Source organism: Miniopterus natalensis, chromosome 15 (assembly GCF_054644295.1).
Source record: "Miniopterus natalensis isolate mMinNat1 chromosome 15, mMinNat1.hap1, whole genome shotgun sequence".
NCBI lineage: Eukaryota > Metazoa > Chordata > Mammalia > Chiroptera > Miniopteridae > Miniopterus > Miniopterus natalensis.
In genome coordinates, this window is record NC_142095.1 from 2,656,039 (window position 1) to 2,676,490 (window position 20,452).

Genomic DNA, 20,452 nt, shown 5'->3' on the forward strand with positions numbered 1-20,452 from the left:
GTGTCCCTCCTTGCTCAACCTTTATCCTATCTATTTTATTTCCTTGGGAAACTAGTCACCTGAGCAAAATGGGATTAGAGAGTCAGGAGGCCTGACATTTACATGGCATTAGAGCAGAGATCAAGCATATAGGCCTGGTCAGGCGGCAGGGTTCACATCTGGAGCCTATTGGCTTCTAGCTCTGTATCCCTGGGTAAGTTATTTGATTCCTCCGTCTCATTCTCGTCGTTTGAAATATGGAGGAATCAACAGTACATCTCAAAGTTATTGGGAACACTAATGAGGTGACATGTGTAAAACACATAGCACAGTGCCTGCTCCCCAAAGTGACATGGAAGTGTCCGAGTTCCACTGAATCCTTGGGTTTCTTTATATTTTCTAAAATTGTGCTAATTCCTTCCATAGAAGAAAATGGTGACTTAAAAAAAAAATTGCTTTAATGATTTTAAATAACCTGTGAGCGTCTCTCATGTTTACTAGTTGTATTATCTCTTTTATCAACCGTCTTTTTATTTCTTTGACATTTATTTGTGTGTGCTCTATTTAGCTATTCACATGTCTCCCACAGAAAAAGATAGACTAATTTTTTGCAGCTTTGACAACTATGTAAGAGACTATGGTTTAAAATGTCAGCTGAGAGCCCACAGTGGCATTTTTTTGCAGGAATAGAAAAAAAAAATCATATAGAATCTCAAGGGACCCCAAACGGACAAAACAATCTTGAAAAAGAAGAACAAATTTAGAAAACACACACTTCCTGATTTTAAAACTCACTACAAAGTTATAGTAACCAAAACAGTGTGGTACTGGCATAAAGATATATACACAAGTACAATAAAATAGCACAGAAATAAACTCTTCGTGGTCAAATTATTTTTAACAAGGGTTCCAAGACCATTCAGTAGGGGAAAGAATAGTCTTTTCAACAAATTATATTAGAAAAACTGGTTATCTACATGCAAAAGGATGACATACTTAGACAAAAACATAAGGGCAAAGCTTAATTATTTTGGATTTAGAAATGGTTTCTTGGATCTAACATCAAAAGCACAGGAACAAAATAAAAAATAAACTGTACTACATCAAGATTGAAAAGTTCTGTGCATCAACAGATACAATCAAGAGAGTGAAAGGCAATGGGAGAAAATATCTTCAAATCATATACCTGATAGGGGTGAATAGCCAGAATATATAAAAAACTCCAACAGCTCAACAACAAAAACCAAACATCCTGATTCAAAAATGGGCAAAGGACTTGAATAGATTTCCTCCAAAGAAGAAATACAAATGGTTAATAAGCAGATAAAGAGATGCTCAACATCATGAATCGTTAGAAAATTTCAAATCAAAACCACAGTGAGATATCACCTCACAACCATTAGAAAGGCCACTATAAAATAATTGCAAAATACAAAAAAAAGAAAAAAGAGAGAAAACCAAACAAACAGAAAATAACATGTGTTGACTAGGAGGTGGAGATATTAGAACCCTTATGCACTGTTGGTGGGAATGTAAAATGGTATAGCCACTATGAAAAACAGTATGGTGGTTCTTCAAAATATTAAAAATAGAATTACCATATGATGCAGTAATTCCATTTCTGGGTATACATCCAAAAGAACTGAAAGCAGGATCTTGAAGATATATTTGTACACCTACATTCATAGCAGCATTACTCACAACAGCCAAAAGATGGAAGCAACCTAAGTATTCGTCAATGGATAAACGGATAAACACAATGTGGTATACACACACAATGAACATTACTAAGGCTTTAACAGGAAGGAAACTCTGATACATGCTACAACACAGATGAACACTGAGGACATTATGCTAGGTGAAAAAGCCAGGTACAAAAAGACAAATATTGTAGGATTCAATTTGTATGCGGTACTTTGAATAGGCAATTCAAAGAGACATAAAATATACCAGTGGTTGCTCAGGGTCTAGAGGAGGGGAAATGGGGAGTTAATGTTTAATGGGCACAGTTTCAGTTCTGCAAGATGAAAAGAGTTCTAGTGAAGACAGATGGTTGTACAGCAACGTGAACGTACTTAATGCCACTGAGCTGTACACTTAAAAATGGTTAAGATGGTAAATTTTATGTTATATATATTTTACCAAAATTAAAACAATAAATGAAGTTTAAAAAAAAAAGCTCAGCTGAATGACCGGTGACCTTTTCTTTTAGCCTCTTTCTATTGAAACACAAATCCTAACAATGATGCCAAATGGAACTTACTTGTATGCCAGGGCTCCAGCAAAGTGCTTCTGGATATATGTGTCCATTACAGGCCGGAAGTGGAAATACTTGATGTCTCTGAGCAGATTGATGATGAACACCTGGGAGAGATGGAAGGTACTGGGGTTCATTGGAGGCCTCAGACATTGGAGGCCCCAGCACAAAACCAAATTCTTGCTTCTTCAAGGAATGGCAAACTGTCAGTGTTCCGTCCAGCGTTCTCGTGGGCAGTAAATGTACGATTTCCATTGTGTCTGAACTGCTGTCTTGCCTGTTCTGTTCCTACCACTCCTGGACTCCCAATCCAGACTTGGGGCTCCTCTGTCTGTGACAGTGTTACTGAGCCTCTTCATAATAACACTGGGTGTACAATACAAACCAGGGGAAGGCAAAACAATACTTGTGTAAGTGGCATAAATACTATTGCATCTCAAAAAACTTGGAAAAAAGAGGAAAAAACGTTTTGTCTTTGGAGCCAAATTAGCCTATGAAAGGCTGGGCCCTTCAGAAATGGGGCCAGCTGGCTGGCTGGCCAGGGAAGTGAGCAAGAAGAAAAGCCAAAGGGGCGAACTATGCCAGTGCCATTCTTGCCTCTGCTCATCTACCAGGTAGACTTGGAGAATCTGGTTCTCCGAAAATACACCGCCTCCTGTGGGACTGGATCTACTCCGCAAAATGTCATTCTCACTGTCATTCTCACTATGCAACCTCCTGAGCCTCTGGTTCTCAAACAACTTCATAGAGGGAGAAGGTGTGATGCTCAGACCAGCACAAGTGAGTCTCTGCTTTTCCTGATGGTTATATCCAACTTTGTAAGGGAAAAAATGGACCACCTGGTTTCTGGGCCTTTAGTTGGTATAGGTACTATTTCTGGGACCAGGCAACTCTGCAGTAGTGATGAGACTGAGTATCAGAACTACAAAGTTGAGGCCTGGAACTGACCATGCTGAAGTCTTCAAATTTGATCTAGTAGGGATCTGCCTGGTAGGTTGGCTGGTCTTCTTGGGTGCTACTCCTCAGTCCCTTTTCTACTGAAAACATCCGAACCTTGTGCTGACTCACTCTAATAAATTACTTCCCTCATTCAAAAAGATGTGATAGGAAAAAGGAAGAGCCAGAAAGGATGAGACTTACCAAAGACTGAAACACCAACAGGCCGTATTTCTCTGTATTATCATCCAAAATCACAAAGAGTGTATCTAAGATGTCCTGCAGAAACTGCAAGAGCATAAAAATCAGAGGGCTCAACTCTCAGGACCTTGTACACAGGGCCAAACTGCCATGCGCTAACGAATTTACCTCCAAATAAATAGAGCCAAAGATCTAAGATCTCAAGCCACCACTTAAAAATAATCTAGTACCCATCTCCACCCAGCTAAAGGGTAACTATGTAGAGTTGGGGTGTTTGCTTATAGCCCAAAGGAACATACAGAGGCTCTTTCCTGTTGGGTAAGTACTGAACTTGTAAGGAAAGAGCAGTTACCTAAAACCTAGCACCACATTCATATAGGATAGCAATTTTAAAACCAAGACAATCTAAGTGATTCCGATGCCAGATTCATTTTGAGAAAAAGAGCTCACTTTCCTGGGACCTCAGAAAGTTCAGTAGCCCCTTGCCCTCTTACTGTGGCCTATTTCTACAGAGGACATCTAGATGAGGAGTGGCAAGCTGGGCCTTACCTACAGAAATTGTTTGATCTAGAAATTAGTCTTCCAGGAGTGGCAAGCTGGGCCTTACCTACAGAAACTATGTTTGATCTAGAAATTAGTCTTCCAGGAGTAGGGAGAATGAGCTGATGAGAGCTGTCAATGAGAGTAAACAATTGGGAAGCACTGTGTGTTTTTTAGTTTTTTAGAGTATGCACATTTTCTTTCTAAGATGCAAACAGCAAAGGAGAGAATAAATACTTTTGGATGCTAGCAGTCTTTAAAAATCAAATCTAACATTCTGTTGGTCAAAACGCAATTTAATAATGCAGTGCTTATAATTTATTTCAAAACAATGTAAGATGGGAGGTGTGGATGGGCAGGGTTGGCCATGGGTTGCTGACTGTTGGTGCTGGGTTTGTGGGGGGCTCTTTGTATTATTCTGTCTACTTTTGTGTAGGTTTGAAATCTTCCAATAAAAAGTAAAAACATATTTTAAAATGCTAGTATATTCTCTTCACATCTTTTGGCTGGTTTGAGACAAATTATTGATGCTAAAACCCCACCTGTTGATATAATGTTCTCTTGTGAGGAAACACAACTCAGCTTAAAAAGATCACAGACTTTCCTAGTACCTTGTCTGTTCACTAGATGATATTTTTAATCAGAAGGAAAAAATGCTGAGTATGAATTTGAGTTTCAAAAACTAGTATTAGCTTATTTGTTAAGAGAGCTTTCTAAAACTTATGATACTCTGATCAGTTAACGATAACAAAGTTCATACACTACTTCATAAAAGTACACAGAGGTACACACTTTAAACCTGTCCTGATTTGGAGACACCATGTTGTGTATTATGGAGTCCACGGAGCTATGAAAGGAAAGTACCGACAGTGCATTGCTAACTAATTTGATACTTGCAACAACAGAGCCAAGAATGCTCACGATGGACAGGTAGCCTTCTTGAGATTTCGATTCTATCCTACATTCTGTTGCTCTTGCTGATCACCAAAAGCACCTCCATTTTCCTCAGTGGAGTTCAGTCCATTGTGTAGAACCTACCTGCAGGGCTTTCACCAGCGGGAAGTGTCTGGGAGTTTCCTGACACTACCCAGTGTGAAGAAGCCTACAGACAGCTGGGGACTAGCAGTGTTGGGGTCAGCCTGCTCGGCCATCAGATGGGAATTGTCACAAAGGTACTTGGAGAAAGCAGCAGAGGCAGAGAGTAAGGAAGCTTCCCTAGGACGGACTGTAAGGGAGGGACTGGAAATAATTAGCAGCTGCAGGTTGATGGAGTGGATTTAGAGTTCTTCTAGATAACCAAGAGAGTAGAGCAGGGAAGACTGAGGGTTACAAAGTAAGGAGAATGAGGAAGACCCTCAGAGGGGAAAGGAGGCCTGAAGGAATGCAGGCAGCACACAGCGGGGGCACTGTTTCTGAGGGTGCTGTACCACTACCATTTAAGTACCCTTTAATTACCATTTTGCACTCTAGGGAAAAAACAAGTCAAAAAGTAGGGTTTAAATATAGTTTCTAACAGGTAACAAACCTGATGTGGTAATTACTTTTAAAGAAGAAGCTAGCTTTAAAAAAAAGAAGACGACTTTATTCCTATTCATCTAACTATATATTTTGAGAAACGGTCTGGGAGGCTTCCTGGCAGAAACTAAGGGCAGTGAGGGCTTTGGCCCAGACTCTTCCTCCAGCAGCACGCGTGAACTGGGGAAGCCATACCTTCACAATTTCCTCTCCACTGACATGCCGCAGCCGCCCCAGGATGTCCATGATCCTGTCTGGAAAGGCCTTCCATTTCAGCAGAGCAAGGAGGTCCACTAGAAAGCAAGCCCCAAAGATGGTTAACCCTGGCTATGCCAATGACAAGCAAAATCCACTCTCCCAGACACGGACAGGTGGGATCTAGAGGAACAGAAATGGCTGGGAGCATTGCCACAGACTCTTCAGAGCTGAGATCAAGGCCAGCGACACATCTGTGAACTCTGGATGTGCACTCTGGAGCTGCTAAAACCACGGGAAACCTCATAGGCTGCTACCACCAAGTGATTCCTTCAGCTTCGAATGAAAAGTGTCCTCATTGTGGCACGACAGCAGTAATTTCTGTCTCCCTTCACATGCATCAGCAATGGAGGGCAGGGAGGGGCCACCCTGAAGGCGTCAGTCATCACCTACCATTCTGGGTAAGTTTGGTGGAAGAGAGCTGCGTGGAGATGAAGAAAGACTCTTTGGTGCTACGCTGGAAGATGAGGCTGGAGGGGATGTTGGGGCAGCCATTGTAGTCCTCCTTGCAGCAGGGAAGGCCCAGGTACAGAGCATGGTTGTTAAACGTGCTATTCTCATCGCACTATAGGCAAAAGCAGAGAATACAGAGGGTTTCCTGAACCATGCCACATGTAAAAATCAGGTCCTAGGGGATTTCTGGTTGATGTCTGTGCTCTGTCCAGAAACTCCCCAGAGTGGCTGACATGCCTTTTACAGAAAACATGGCAGAACAGGTGGCCTCCGCCTGGTGTGCAGGCAACCTTGGGTGGTAGCTATGCTGGGACAGCTGACAGAACCATGATCTCAAATAGCAGGTCTCCAAATATACTAGCCAAGGCCACAGTGGCACAGAGGGGTAGGAACAGACTTCCATCACCAGTGGAGGGGGAGGTGGGAAACAAAAGGGCTGTGGGCATTGCTTGTGGGAGGAAAGCCACTGTATGTAGAAGACAAAAGCCTGTTCACAGCTGTCCTGCTGTCACCCACCAGCACATGACCCTGGATCTGGCCTGCCCCAAGCAGACCAGCCAGGGCCCATACCTTGTACACATAGAGCTCGTGGATATCATCCGAGAGAGTGGTGCCGTCATCCCGCATCAGGGGTGAGAACGCAAAGCCAAAGAGTTTCTTTTCCCCTTTGTCCTTGGCTGTAATCAGAGCCAAGTGTTAGTTGTTTTTGCCACCACTTTGCTTTTTAAATTTAGAAATTTCCCTGCGCTTACTACCTATGCTCTTTACTTTTTTGTCCCTTACTTTCATTATCAACCTGACTGCAGGTGTGACAAGAAATGTACTGGGCTGTGTTTCCACTCACATCCAAAGGTACACAGGCTATCCAGACCCAAACAGAAACAAAATCGCTGGCCTTAATAAGCCAGAGGCTTTCTAAAAAGCGGTTTAATACGCACACAGGAAACACCCAAAGGGGAATGATACTGGCAATTATCCAGTGTCCTCCAGGTCAGGCACTAGGAACAACCAACACCTGACCTCATGGTTTTAAATCACTGTCCAAAGGAGAGCCTCTGATGACATCAATGGCTATTTCTTCCCAACTTCTCATTTTCTTGCCCCACCAAGAACCCTCTGAATTCTGTTCCAGAGAGGAAAGAGCTATATTCCTGTCCTCAAAGGTGTGCGGAGAGAAGTGTCGCTCACTGGAACAATGCCTGAACTCGAAGCGCAGGTGGGAGCCGCGGAAGCGGTCGACGGGGATGGGCAGCTTGATGACCTCCCCCCAGCGGGGGCTGTTGCTGTGGTAGAGGACGAACGAGCGGTAGGAGCTCCTGTTGGGCTCTCCCGAGCCCAGGCTGATGCAGTCCTGAGGGAGAAGCAAAGCAAGGCGTCACCTTTCTGCAGGGAGCCCCTGGATTCCTGTCACTGTGACACTCTCCTTTGTGCAGGCCTCATTTCCCCACTAGGCGAAATCTGTAAGATGAGAAACTTCACTTGGCTTAAATTCAATACTTTTGGAAACAACCCTGCCGATAGCATGACTCAGCAGTCGCAGTGCTCCTCGTTTTCCTTGGGGCAGAGGTGACCACACACACTGCGTGGTAAGCGGGAGGCAGCTGAGTTTTGCATCTGAATCACTGAGCTGGGCCTCGCATCCTCACGGAGAAAGGAAACAGTGGACTCCATGGGAGAAGTCAGCTGTACATGGCACATGGCAGATCAGAAAAATCAGAAACAGGTGGAGAGGGCTTGTTTCCCAACTGTCCTTAGCCCAGTGTTACCCTGGCATTTTAGGCTGCCCTCAGCTGACTGTCCTTGGATATAAACAAGACAGACCAGATTTAACTTGACCCCAGTTCCCAAATCCTGCCCTAAGGATGCAGTCCTGGGACTGCCCGTGCCCGTGCCCCAGCGGACAGGAAGCTGCAGGCCACATGCACTCAGGAGCAGCTCCCTGCCTGCACGGGGCGGTGTGAGCACCGAAGAACCCTGCTGACCTCGGTATGACATCCATGCAAAGGTGGACATGCCTTTGTCTTTGAGGTGGGTTTTTAAAGGGACCAATCACTGCTTTCACCACCTTTTCAACATTCTCTTTTATTTCCTTCTGGCTCTGGGGGACGATTTGGGCTAATCTTACCTTTTCCTTCTGTAAAACGTGGATGATTGTTCTTGTTCTGCCTACCTCTCAAGGCTGTTGTCAAAGCGAGGTCCATGATAGACTGATTTGCCTTTGGCCAGTGCTCTGCAAATGATGTCCTGTGACTTGCCAGAGGATTCACCATGATATGACTAAAGGGGGAAACTGACATACTGACAACAGAAAGCAGCACCCGGGTCTTCACTTTCAGTGAAGAGTGACAGGATCCCTGCAGTGCACTGGCTAGAGGCAATCTTTTAGGGCTTGAGCCTGCTGTTCCTTGTCATGTAACTTGGTACCAGCCAGTGAGTACCTATGTCTCACCTTCGACCAAAGAGCAAATATAACTTCCTGTGTTAGCTCAAGGATCGATGAGTGGGGTCTAGTAATAGTTACCAAAAGTAGGCAGCTCGATGCTAGGTGGATGGGAGAAGTAATGGGTGGGCCAGAACTAGAGGGGACAGGTCTACACTGGAGCAGGGAGTCCGGTCAGACACCAGGAAAAATTTCTACAAAGGCTGTGACACTGGAAATCAGCAAGGCATGCCTAGGGTTCCTTGAAAAAAGCAAGAGGCAGAGAAGAATGCACAGGGGTAATCTGAGTTCAGTCCTGCCTGAGGAAAAGGGGTCTCTGGACAAAGTACACAAAAACAGGAGGATTATTTCAGGATGAGCCTCCGTTCCAAACTGGCTGGCAAGCCTTACCTTCAAGATCTCTCCGTCCGCATAAAGCACATACATGGTCACTTCAATATTCTTTTGTACACTCTTCCCCCCTCTCTCGAAATCCCCCTTCTCCAGCGTTAGGTACAGGTCATTGCGGATGTCGCCTGTGGGGAAAAGAAATGCCGTGTCACTGTGACCACAGAAGCCACAGTGACCCATTTGCATGGAGGACCAGGCTAGCAATCAGAGCCTCCAGGGTTCAGGTGGGTGCTCGGGGCATTCCAAGCTTGGTTAATAACAATGGACACCCTGCCAGTATCAGTGGAGCAGTACTCAGGTTGTTCAGCCACGTGCTCTCTAAGTCTGAGTTCGGAGGTGTTTACCAGCTTGGGCACAGCGGGAAAGGGCAGGGAGAGCATCTTCTCAGATGGCAGGTGACTGCTCAGGCTTTCTCCCTCCAGGAGAGTAGCTGTACTCTCAGCCTCCCACAGAGGAAAGATTTTAGCATCAACTTTAATCATGCCTTGTCTATGTCTTAACCAATCCCTCCTCCTTTCTCTAAAAATAAGTTACAGGTTTTCTTTTTGCAACCCTCAACGCTTCCAAGTCCTCCTTCTGGAGGCCCAGCTCCAAGTCCCATTTCCTGCTCTTGCTGGGCAAGTCACTGGACTACCTGTCAGTCTTTCTTCTTTGTGTTACAAGAGCTCTGGGAACAGGTGACTCTCCTCCAGAGGCACCGGTGCTGAAGCACTGGGGTGAGTCTGGAGCATTCTTGCTGTTTCCCTGGGCTCCGACTCCAGCCCACGATGCCTGTATCTGCTGCTCAAAACAGGTAGGAGGTCCAACTGCCAGTCCTAAATGACCTAAATCACATCTGCCTTTCTAGGGGGATGGGATTATCTGTTCCTGTACAAGAGCAGCTTATGTAGGCTGCTCTAAGCTTCCAAATATACAACATGACGAGTTTTAGTCTCACTTTCTAAAGAAGGGCTTTTGACTTTAAAAACCCCCAAAAACAAACATAGTAAAGACTGTGTGGAGGGGAATCTTCCAAGGAGGAAAGTAGCAAAAGAAAACAGGGAAGGCCAAAGTGAAGATGTATTAGCAGTCTGAAGAAATCAATTGCGATGATGAACAATTAACTTGCAAAGCAAGTCAATTCAGAAGCCAGACATCCTTTCCAGTTCATTTCCTAGAAACACTGGCACATCTAAACAGCTCATTACTTGGAATCACAATGACATAAACAGGTTTTGTTTTTGGTTAGCGAGTGAACTTTCTGGTTTGGTCAGATATGCAATGATGGCCTCTTCTAACTGTGGAAGCGTGTGAGGATCTCTTACACATGATGCAGCGACAGATCAGCACTGGCACAGATCTTGGGCTTCTGAGGTCTCCATGACCCGGCCTTCTTTTCTTCAGGTTACCTTCCTATCCCAGGAATGCAATCACGGTTGTTTGACTGGAGAATGAAGCTCTCAGAATACTTTGGCTCAGTAGGGAAGAGCAAACCGCAAGAAGGAATGAATTGTTCTCTGAGAGCCCAGAAAACACTCTGTGAAAGCCATCCTGTTCCCCAAATAGCCCCGAGGCTACCATGCAGAGAAGAGGGAAGTGTGTTCTGAAAATCACACACAAATGCAACTGCTAGGCAGGTGGGACAGCCTTGAGGGCATCCGTCCTTGCTGTTCACACAGACTTTCCTCTCAGGCTGAGCAGAGCCTCTACTTTGAATTCTGATGAGTTTGATGTCTTCTTTGGAAACCCCAGCTTGGGCCCTCTTGGCATATCATTAAAATAGCACTCAGGTGTGCAGGTGGGGTGATGAAGGCAAGCAGAAGGGAAACTCAAATTTATCAGCTTGCTACTGTCAGGACAGAAGCTGAATAAAATTGGTCCTGAATCTAAAATTCAAAATTAACTGGGAACTTTACTGTGGGTTATTGCTATTATAATAGGATAAACCGAAGTTGGTTATACCTTTAATTTTTAACAACTGAAACAGACATGTCAGAGCCTTCTTCTGATAAAAGCCTTTTAATTACATATTATCTTTTCTATGGAGTTTAAATATTATTCAATTTCTAGGCTGATTTGGCAAAAAAAGTGAACACAGAATTTCAATGTATAACCTAGAGAATAGGTGTTTTGTTTAAGTATTACCCTGGTTTTAACCAGCACTCTCTGGAAGTTACTCTCAAGGTAATAATGCACATGACTCGTGAAAGCAGATGTTGCCTACCAGGAATGGTATTCTAGCTGTGCAAACATTTCCAACTTCTGCAGCTCTGTACACAAGTTGACCATGTTACAATAAACATGTCCTCCAAACGAAACATTTCAAACTTCCTAGCCATGTGACATAGAGAGTACTAAGACAAAACTGGGCACTGTCATGATAGCGATATGACAGAATTTGGTCTGTGTTGGTTTTATAGAGCGAGCTCATGGTTTCTGGGCAGCTTCTCCAGGACATCTTAAACCAAAATGCCAATTTCAAATGGAAGGGCTGAGCTATATATTCCTCCAGTTTGCATTCTTTACAAATTTTCTATTTTAACAGAATGCTTTCAGTGATCATCTAGCTGAGAAAATTTGTCAAGACAAGTAACTGTACCCTCTGAGTTACACACTGGAGTCTGATTTTATCAGCTCTTTGGCTGCTCTTTATTTGGAGAACAGACTGCCTAGACCAGGGCTGTTCTCGGTTAGAACAGGTATTAGGCTTCCTTAGAGGTTGCAACTTTAAAAATTATGGCCTTGCCCGGCCGGGCATGGCTCAGCGGTTGAGCGTCAACCTGGGATCCAGGCGATTAGGGTTCGATTCCCGGTCAGGGCACATGCCCAGTTGCGGACTTGATCAATGACTCTCTCATCATTGATGTTTCTATCTCTCTCCCTCTCCTTTCCTCTCTCTGAAATCAATAAAGATATATATTTTTTTAAATAAAAAAATTATGGCCTTAATTTCGAGAATGGCATATGGTGAGTGTTAATGTTGCTGGGCCTTCTTGTCAAAAGCTCTCTCAGAGATCATTTAAATTACGTTCTCCACTAATTCTCCTGGAACTAGGCGAAAACCTAGGCAGCAGCAAACATGAGAAGCTCCAGGGATGTGATGCCCCAGGACTGCCCTCCAGGGCTCCCTGCTCTTCAGCTGTCCCTCGTGCATGTAACACGTTCTCACAGGCTACCAATGGAATCATGTTTTTGGGTTAAGGCACTGTCTCCAGAAGGCTCCTGTAAACGTTAGCAGCAACTGCCAGGAAAGGGGTGAAGACAGGCACATTACAATGAAAGTGGGAAAGAGAAGGCCCGAGCAGTGGTTTTGAGGTTAACCTGCAGACCACTGCCTGGGTGGCCGTATTTGAATCACCTAGGGAGCCTGTTAAAACATTTCTAGCATCCACCATGTGAGATTCCAGTGGGGAGTGGTTACATATATTTAAAAAATCACCAGGTAATTCTGATGCTTTCCAGGGTTTAACATCAGGGGACCAGAACATAGGGGTCTGCTGGGAAGATGCTGATAAAGTTTTGCTGTAGGTGGGGGGGCTGGGCAGCTCCTATGCAGCATGGATGAACCCTGGGCTACATAAAAGGGGAGGCTTTTCTGCTGGGAGTGGGAGCAGGTATTGTTGAGAGTAGCCCTGCTTCCCTGTTAGGTGTCTTTTGCTTCCTAAGGTTGGCAGAGCATTCAACATCAGCAATGCCTTACATCTCTGAGTACCTGGTGCTCAGTTAACATGCAACAGTTTCTTGAATGAAAAGATGAATGAATAGTCTTTGCTCCTTTCAGTTTCACACAGTAGCCAGTGCCAGCTGTTGGTATACACAGCTGCATGTCAGGGAACTAGGGACTTAAGAGTAGGCAGAGGCTGGCACATTTTTTTCTTTAAAAGGCCAGATAGTAAGTATTTTAGGCTTTGTGGGTCCTATAGGTCTCTGTCACATGTTCTTTGTTTCTAAAACCCTTCTAAAATCTGGAAAAAAAAATTCTTATCTGGCAGGTAGTAAAAAAGCAGGCTATTGGCCTGTACGCTATAGTTTGCTGATACCTGGCTTGGGTGTTTGTGTGCCAGCTTCCTACACTGCAACTACACATAAAAAAAAATTCAGATTCCTATAAGTCTGCACAAACAGCTGCTGGGAAGGAGCAAGATAATGAACGTGAGGCCACCTTATTACATCAGGGATTGGCCTGAAACATTCTGGGATCCTCGTAGAGTGAGAGGTCTTAGAAGGAAACTGCTTTTCAGCCACCAGAAATGTTAGGGGCTGGGGAACCCTTTGACAGCCACATCCAGCAGGGACAGAGAACTCAATGGCCAGGTCTGGCCCTCGGAAGACCTGCAGCCTAGTAGGACTCTGAAGAAACGAAGCTCACGTGTTTGCAGGTCTCTCTGACAGCAGTCTCCGTAGAGATTTCAGACTCTCTGAGACCTGGCTCGGGCACCAGAGTATCTGTTAGTAACAACCTCTTGCCAGGTACTCCAGGCTTACTTGGAGTTTTGGAGCCACACTGTCCTGGCCTCTGCAGAATTCCATCAGGAGAAATGGTCCAGGAGAGCCCATACACGTGTGGCCACTCATGCTTGGATTCTTTATTAAATTCATGTTCCTTCAGTATAAATTATACCACATATTAGGAGGCTTTTGGATCAAGGCTAATAGTATTTGGTACTGTATTATATTTATACCTTGTCTACTTCTGGATAGAATTAGGAGGGGCTTTTATGGACAGTGCTTGCTTTCTCTAAGACCACGTAAAACTAGGACTTTCTCCAGTAGATACGGCAGCCTACTCCTGATGGAGTCAATTTTATCTCCTGGCAGAATGGAGTGTAGTCTCTTGACAGCATTCATAGAGATGTGGAGACAGTAACAGCCATTCAGTTTAGACAGTTTCAGGCATATAACCACTGTTTATTTTATAGTAGTTCTTATTTTGAGGAAGAAACCAAAAATAAAAAATAAAAGATGATGAGAACTCAGGAGGACATCTTCTCAGTACCCAGGAAAGACGGGCTCTTTATTTTCCTGACCATGTCCCAGTGTCACAGGTCTAAGTCAATGACGATCCCTGCTCCAACAGGCTGAGGAATGGGCACAGTGACCTCACTACATACGGTTATTCTTTTCTTGGGCTGACGATGTGATGATCTTTCAACTTGTGGTGGGGCCAGGTGCAACCATTCCTAACCATCCCTCAGATACATTGCCAAAGCCTTGTCTGACACTCGGACCAGGGTCCTATGCATCACTTGTGGTAAACACTTTCATCGCTCCCCTTGAGGAGAGCTTTCTTTCAAAAATCCTGTCTGTGTGTGTTTGCCCTTTGTATAAGATGCGTCCAGCAGAGCTGAAAAGAGAATCTGTCTGCTTTCCTGATTCTTTGTAGCTTGGAATAAGCCTACTCATTTTTTTTTCAATGGGAGTAGCTGATCTATCTCACAAAAATCTTTCTCTGTAGATGAACACCTAGGGCTTGTTAAGGTTTTCTAAACATTCCAACATGTTCTTTGCTTCCTCAGGCCTTAATGATCACCCAAAATAACACAGTCTTCTAGGTGGGCTGGTAGCTTCTCTTCTTCCCTCTTGTCAGTTACCCCCAAAATTGAGGCTGATGAAGGATTAATAATGTACATGACACCCCACCCCAGTACGGCAACATTCCATGAAACAAATGAAGATGGAAACAAAGCAGGCAAAAAGCAGACAGGACACACAAAAGCAGGAACTTACACCCAACTATCTTCATCTCTGCACCAGAAAGAAAGGGGCGAGAATGAGGGGACAGCACAGAGAGAAACAAGAACAATTAAGACACACAGGAAAAGAGAATAAAACATCACTTGCAGGTCGGCGATGAAGCATGCACTTTTTACCAGGGGTCAAGGCAAGGGACAGAGTGTACTTCTGAGCACAAGGGCAAGAATCAGAGGGCCCCTAGAGGGACAGCATGCCTGCATCGCTGCCTTCTAAGGGGTAAGTTCAGGGCAATCCAGAGAGGAGCAGTGCCTGTGCCAGGTCTGACTCAGGGAAGGGCATGGTATCCCTGAAGCAGCATCACCATCACTTGAGAGCTTGTGAGAAATGCAAATTGCCGGGTCCCAGCCCAATCCTACCGTATCAGAAACTCTGGGGCGGGCCCAGCAATCTGTGTTTTCCCAAGCCCTACAGGTGATTCTGGTACATACGAAAGTTAGAGAACTATGCTTTACAAAAAACTTGGTCATCAGTTAGAACATACTAAATCAAAGGGCAGGCTTCTTCTGACAGGACAGGAAACCATTTAACTAATAAAAGCCATGGCCCATATTGCTCACAGTAAATGATAACCTTAAAAATTCAAGGTTTAAAAAACAAGTTAAAATGTTGTAATCCTCACAGAGCCATGGAAGAACTCTGTATTGCTACGACTCCAGGAAGCAGACCTTGCAGGAAAGCTAAGTAGAGAGGGCTGTAGGAGGTGGCACATCCCTGCTGGCTCAGACACGGTCTGGAGAAGGCACAGCCTTTTCTCAAGCAGGAGGTTTTAAACCATCCCTTTCAGTTTATGGTCTTTTGGCTGACAGCTTTAAGTTTTTTGGGAGGCTAATTCTGACAAGTGAGTTACTGGGAACAGTGTTAACTTCAACTTGTTCACCTGGAACACCTGTTCTGTTCCCGTCTTTCCTGCCCATCTTCTTGAAAAAAATCTAGGAAAGGAGCAAAAGTATGCTACAGAGTTATTAGCTTTTGTACTGAACTGAAATGAGTTTGGAGGGAAGCAGACGCACCACAGAAATGTGGCAAACCAACAAAAGGCTGAAAGCGCTTGGCTTCAAAATTGGCTTCAATCCTATCTATTTGTTCTGTAACCTAGAAGTCAGGGCCTCAGCTATGGCACACAGTAGGACATCTCCCGTTCACAGCAGTCAATGGTGTATATGTACACACCCATGGAAAGCAATGGGAGAGCATGTGAAAGGCCTTTTCTGAAATGGTATGTTGGTACTCGTGGGGCTAGAGCCTGTCTGAACTCCAAGTGTACAGTTACTGCTCTTAACTCACAATGTGCTCTGACAAGGACACACCTGGGCCATCCTAAAAAAAGAGCTCTCCAAATGAGTGTGTGCCGAATGCTGGGAAGTTTTAAAATAAGGATCACAGTTTATGAGTAATTCTGATTTTTACATTTACTCTAATTTCTCAGACTTAAGTGTTGAAATTCTCACATATACTGACATAATTTATTTCCTTGTTCATCTGCCACAGATCCATGTGTCAAGAAGAAGCTGCAACTTCTTAAAACTTGGTCACTAAGGGCTGAGAGACTGCTGCAGCCTAGGTACAATATTTCTACAGGTAAAGGGTGGGCCAGTTGCAGGTAGCCAGGTAGCCAGGTAGCCAGGGCTTGGAAGTCTCACCAAAGGACTTTGTACCACAGTCACGGTTCCTCAAGACAGGCTGGCCGCAATGTAAAACACTCCAGCACACTTTTCCTGCTGCTGCAGCAGGGCCTGCAGGCCAGCCCTGTCACCTTGCCCAAGGATGACAAACCCACTCTGATATCTTGGGTACATTAAGGGGTTGGTGATTGTTAGCTCACAATCCATGTGAAAAGCTCTCCTCAGGGGAGTACGGGGAAAGGAGGAGATTATGCACAAAGGGCCACTTTCTGCCTGTGGAGCACCCTTAGGTTCGGCTTCAGCACTCAAAGGCACACCACAGGACGCAGCATACCACAGCCCCAGCCTGGCCCTCCCAGGGCTGCCAGGTCTGGCCTTCTGGGGCAAATCACACGATGTTCCCTCAGCTGCCAGGGGAGGGAAAGCCCTCCTAACCTCAGTTTGCCTCGCCAATGCCTGACACAGCTGATTTCCGTGATGAGGCCTTTATTAACCTCTGTGCCAATGATGCAAAAGAGATGCAGAGTGCTCCACAAAAAGATCTCTTTCCACAGATGAGGTTTGGACAATGTCACTTTTGAAATCAAAGTGTGCTTAAAAACATTTTTCACTGAAACTTGTTCCTTTCTAGTCTGTGCTCACTTGGTTTTAATTCCATGACTGTGTGAAGACTAAGAGGAAGGAAATGTCCAAATCTTAGACATACAAGTTCTTAAAAGAAAGGAAGAACTTAAAATACATCTCTTAGGATAAACGACTCCCCTTCCTAAGCCTGGGTGTCTACTGAAAGGTTCCCCGGGTAAATCTGAGTAACAATCTACTCCTTCTTCCATGACACGTGCCAGGAAGCCAGGGACCATGCCTGGGCTCTTACTTCCCTGGTAGTTAGGGCCATAGAGGGCTGAGGAACTGTGTCAGGATAGAATGGGGGAAACATCCCGAGGAGGACATCACATTTATAGCAGCCAGGCCAGGGTCTTTTGTAAGCAAGAAGTCTCCTTAGCATTTAAAGATAAGCATGGACTTGACAGAGTGGCTCAGGTTTCCCATCCAAAGGGCCCTCCGTGTGTGCATTAGCAGAGAGGAAGGCTGCTCACAGCAGCATGCTCCGCATGCACAGTGTCCACGGAGAGGTATGGAGGAAGGAGAACAAGTCTGGGCCTAGTGTAGGAAGGGGGAAGGCAGCTGGGGTCCATCACATGGGCCTCCTCCATGCCCGGGCCACACTCCCCTTTGGGATGTGCTGGCAAACATTTACAACAAGAAAATTTAGAGTACCATGAAGAACTCCAAATAGGTGATATTTACAGTGGTCACAATCAGTTCAGTCTAGCCTGGCCTGGCCCTTCTACACAAAAGCAAACAAGCTTTTAGCGGGTGATTAAAACTCGGTGGAAAGGGTGACGCGTAGCTCCTGTGCCCTGCCCAGGCAGCCAGCGGTGCATGTCTGACTCCTGCTCCTCGCCTGTCTTCCCTGGCCATCAGGCCCCTGCGCTCCTCTGAGACAGCCCTCCACCTTCCCTCACTTCCTGCACCCCTGGCTGTGGTGGCCTGTCTGGACCCCCTCCTCCAGCTTGGCCTGCATCCGCTGACTAGGACACAGGAACCTGGGAGTGACCTGCTGGGCCCACACTGGAGGGCCAATGCATTCCCACTTCCTGCCCTGGCTCTCCTCTGGGCATTAGATGGGGAGGGGAGAGAAAATTCCTGAGAAACTGGCCCGGTCGTACAATTTGGATTGCCTAACAAATACCATGTGCCTGATCCATTTTTCTAATACATTAAAGTGCATCTGCTACTCCTACAGGGAGTGGATTCAGCAACACCTCAGGCACATATTTTGGCATAGTCTTCCCCTTAAAGAGGAAGCTCTTGCGAGACCATTCTCTCCTAAGGAATGTAATGGAAGAGTGGAGTGTGAAAAGGCATCCCCACAAAGTTCCTAACCCAGCTCCACAGAGACAACAAAGCCTGTCTGCGGAATAGCCAGGCTGCACAGTGAGCGTGATGTGGGGCTTCTGGAAAAGAACAAATACTAACAAGAACCCAAGGGGCCACTGGCTGCAGACAGTAGTCAGCAACCTGACTTGGGAGGCAGCGGCTTTTAATGGCTCCTCCACAGCACAATTTAGCAACTGTGTATGAAACGAGCACTGGACTTCACCTCCTAACCCTTCTCCCCCCCAGCCCCAAGAAATTCTACCTACCTGGCATGATGACATCAGGAAATCCCAATTTTCTTGTAATCGCCAATCCCCTATTAAATATCATGGGGTTTTCTCTCCTTATCTGTTCCATGTCTCCACGAAGAAGCTGGAGAGAAATGATAAGGCCTGCAGAAACAAAAGCATTTTCTTCCTCAGACCCACATTTCCACCTGTACTGTATATAGGACTAGAAAAGACAGAAAGAGCCACATTTTTTCCAGAACAAAATGCACAAAGTTCAGCATTTTTCTTGAGAATAATATTGATGGCATTCTGGTCAGATAATCAGTGTTTGGGATTCTGACCATCCTAAAGTAATTTTTTACAGCCTAATCACTTGGTAGACTCAACTACAATTACTTTTTGAACCTGAAAGGCTGGGGGCGAGATCCCAGACCAGTAATCTCTGTAGAAGAGAGCAGCCTGGGAAGTACTCTGCCCCGCCCCATAAACCCAGCTCACCTATCTGTGGTATCTTTACACAGCTATCAAATCTCTTTCCCTGGGTGAACAGGAATCCACAGAACTAGAGACAGCCTAACTCAGAGCAGAGAACTGAGGATGGGACAGTTTCCAGAATCTGAGATGGTGGTTGGAGGGCAAAGGAAAAAGAAATCAACAGGGACACTGTTACCTTTCTGCACTGCCAAGGATTTATTCAAGTGCTCATGACTGCCTTTCACCTCATTTTCTGAGCAGCTACAGTGGCCGAGAGACACAAAGTACACCTTGTGAGGGTGCATACTGAAGGTGCTGGGAGAGTCATCTAGCTTTCGAGCTACCCAAAGGGATCCTGAGCAGCTATTCTCTACCTCTGTATAATTTTCCCACAAGCGCATGGAGAGCTTCTCACACAATGGCCATCTAACTGACACACTATGAAGTCTGCGGTGCCCCCAGCACAGAGGAGCAGTGCTCTTCTAACACTGTTTAAACAGCCAGTGTCTGTGAGTTCTGGACAACCACCACAGACACTGAAAATGGCACAGTCCTGCTCATTCTGGGGAGTAAGACAGAAGTCAGCACCTTACCCTGGTGAGGTGATGGTGAAAACTGCTCTTTCAGCTGTTTCTTTTAATGTATTATTACCACCATCTCACTTTTAAAACGTTCTCCATGTTTTAATCATATCACGTCTCAAGACCTTACAGTCAAGGGCAGCTCTTTATAAATCAAGTAAGTAAATAAAGAACACTATAAATATTGATGCAAAGGGCAGTTTTCCAAATTGCTAGTAACCTTTCTATACTTTAAAAACAAGATTTTATTTGCCTCTTGCTTTAGCCTGGTTTTAGGTGAAGAACGTGGACACTCCCTTCCCCCTTTAATCACACTGCATGGACCTCCTTGGCATCCAGGCACACCCATAAGGGAGAACAGTCACTTAACAATAGTGAGAGGCCCTGAGGACCCCATGCTACAGAGTGTTCGATGAATCAAGTACTTGCAACTGAGGGTCTCAAACTTTGCAGGCTCTGAGGATTCTCCTCACTGAATAGCGGTTGACCCGATAGAGGGAAAAAGTTCTTAATAGCTTTGGTAACAGCCATGCCTTGCAGTGGCTTTACACTGTCATTTAAGGCCAACTTTTTATTTACAAGTCTTTGAAAGTTAAAACAAATAAGGTTATGTAGAAGAGATTATGAAATAACTGAGAGGTAAAAACTGACAGGAGAAACATGGATTTATGTAAATTTGAGAGCTATCTTTAAGGGTACATAAAAGTTCATAGGCTTTTAAATAGTGCTTCTAATTTAATCAAGCAATTAACGTTCAATTTAGAAAACAACCTTCCTAATGTGCAGAACTGAACCAAGATTTAGACAGAAATTATATAAACAGGGTTTTAAAAGAAAAGGAGAAAAAAGGAAAAGGCAAAGCTGAGCTAAGATGAAATCTGCTTGTAATAGTTCCTGTTCTAGCT

At 44.9% G+C, this 20,452-nt stretch overlaps 1 protein-coding gene across 1 annotated transcript in view; it reads right to left on the minus strand.

Annotated features, from left to right (window-relative positions):
• The window catches only part of DOCK3 (dedicator of cytokinesis 3), a 164,362-nt gene that overhangs the window by 52,859 nt on the left and 91,051 nt on the right, over nt 1-20,452 (minus strand). The window contains exons 14-21 of the mRNA XM_087825076.1: nt 18,529-18,654; nt 8,967-9,091; nt 7,325-7,487; nt 6,707-6,813; nt 6,077-6,248; nt 5,624-5,721; nt 3,377-3,460; nt 2,243-2,343 (exon numbers count right to left, since the gene is read on the minus strand). Of these exons, the coding sequence (XP_087681202.1) occupies nt 2,243-2,343; nt 3,377-3,460; nt 5,624-5,721; nt 6,077-6,248; nt 6,707-6,813; nt 7,325-7,487; nt 8,967-9,091; nt 18,529-18,654 (976 nt within the window). The remainder of the gene's footprint in view (nt 1-2,242; nt 2,344-3,376; nt 3,461-5,623; nt 5,722-6,076; nt 6,249-6,706; nt 6,814-7,324; nt 7,488-8,966; nt 9,092-18,528; nt 18,655-20,452) is intronic.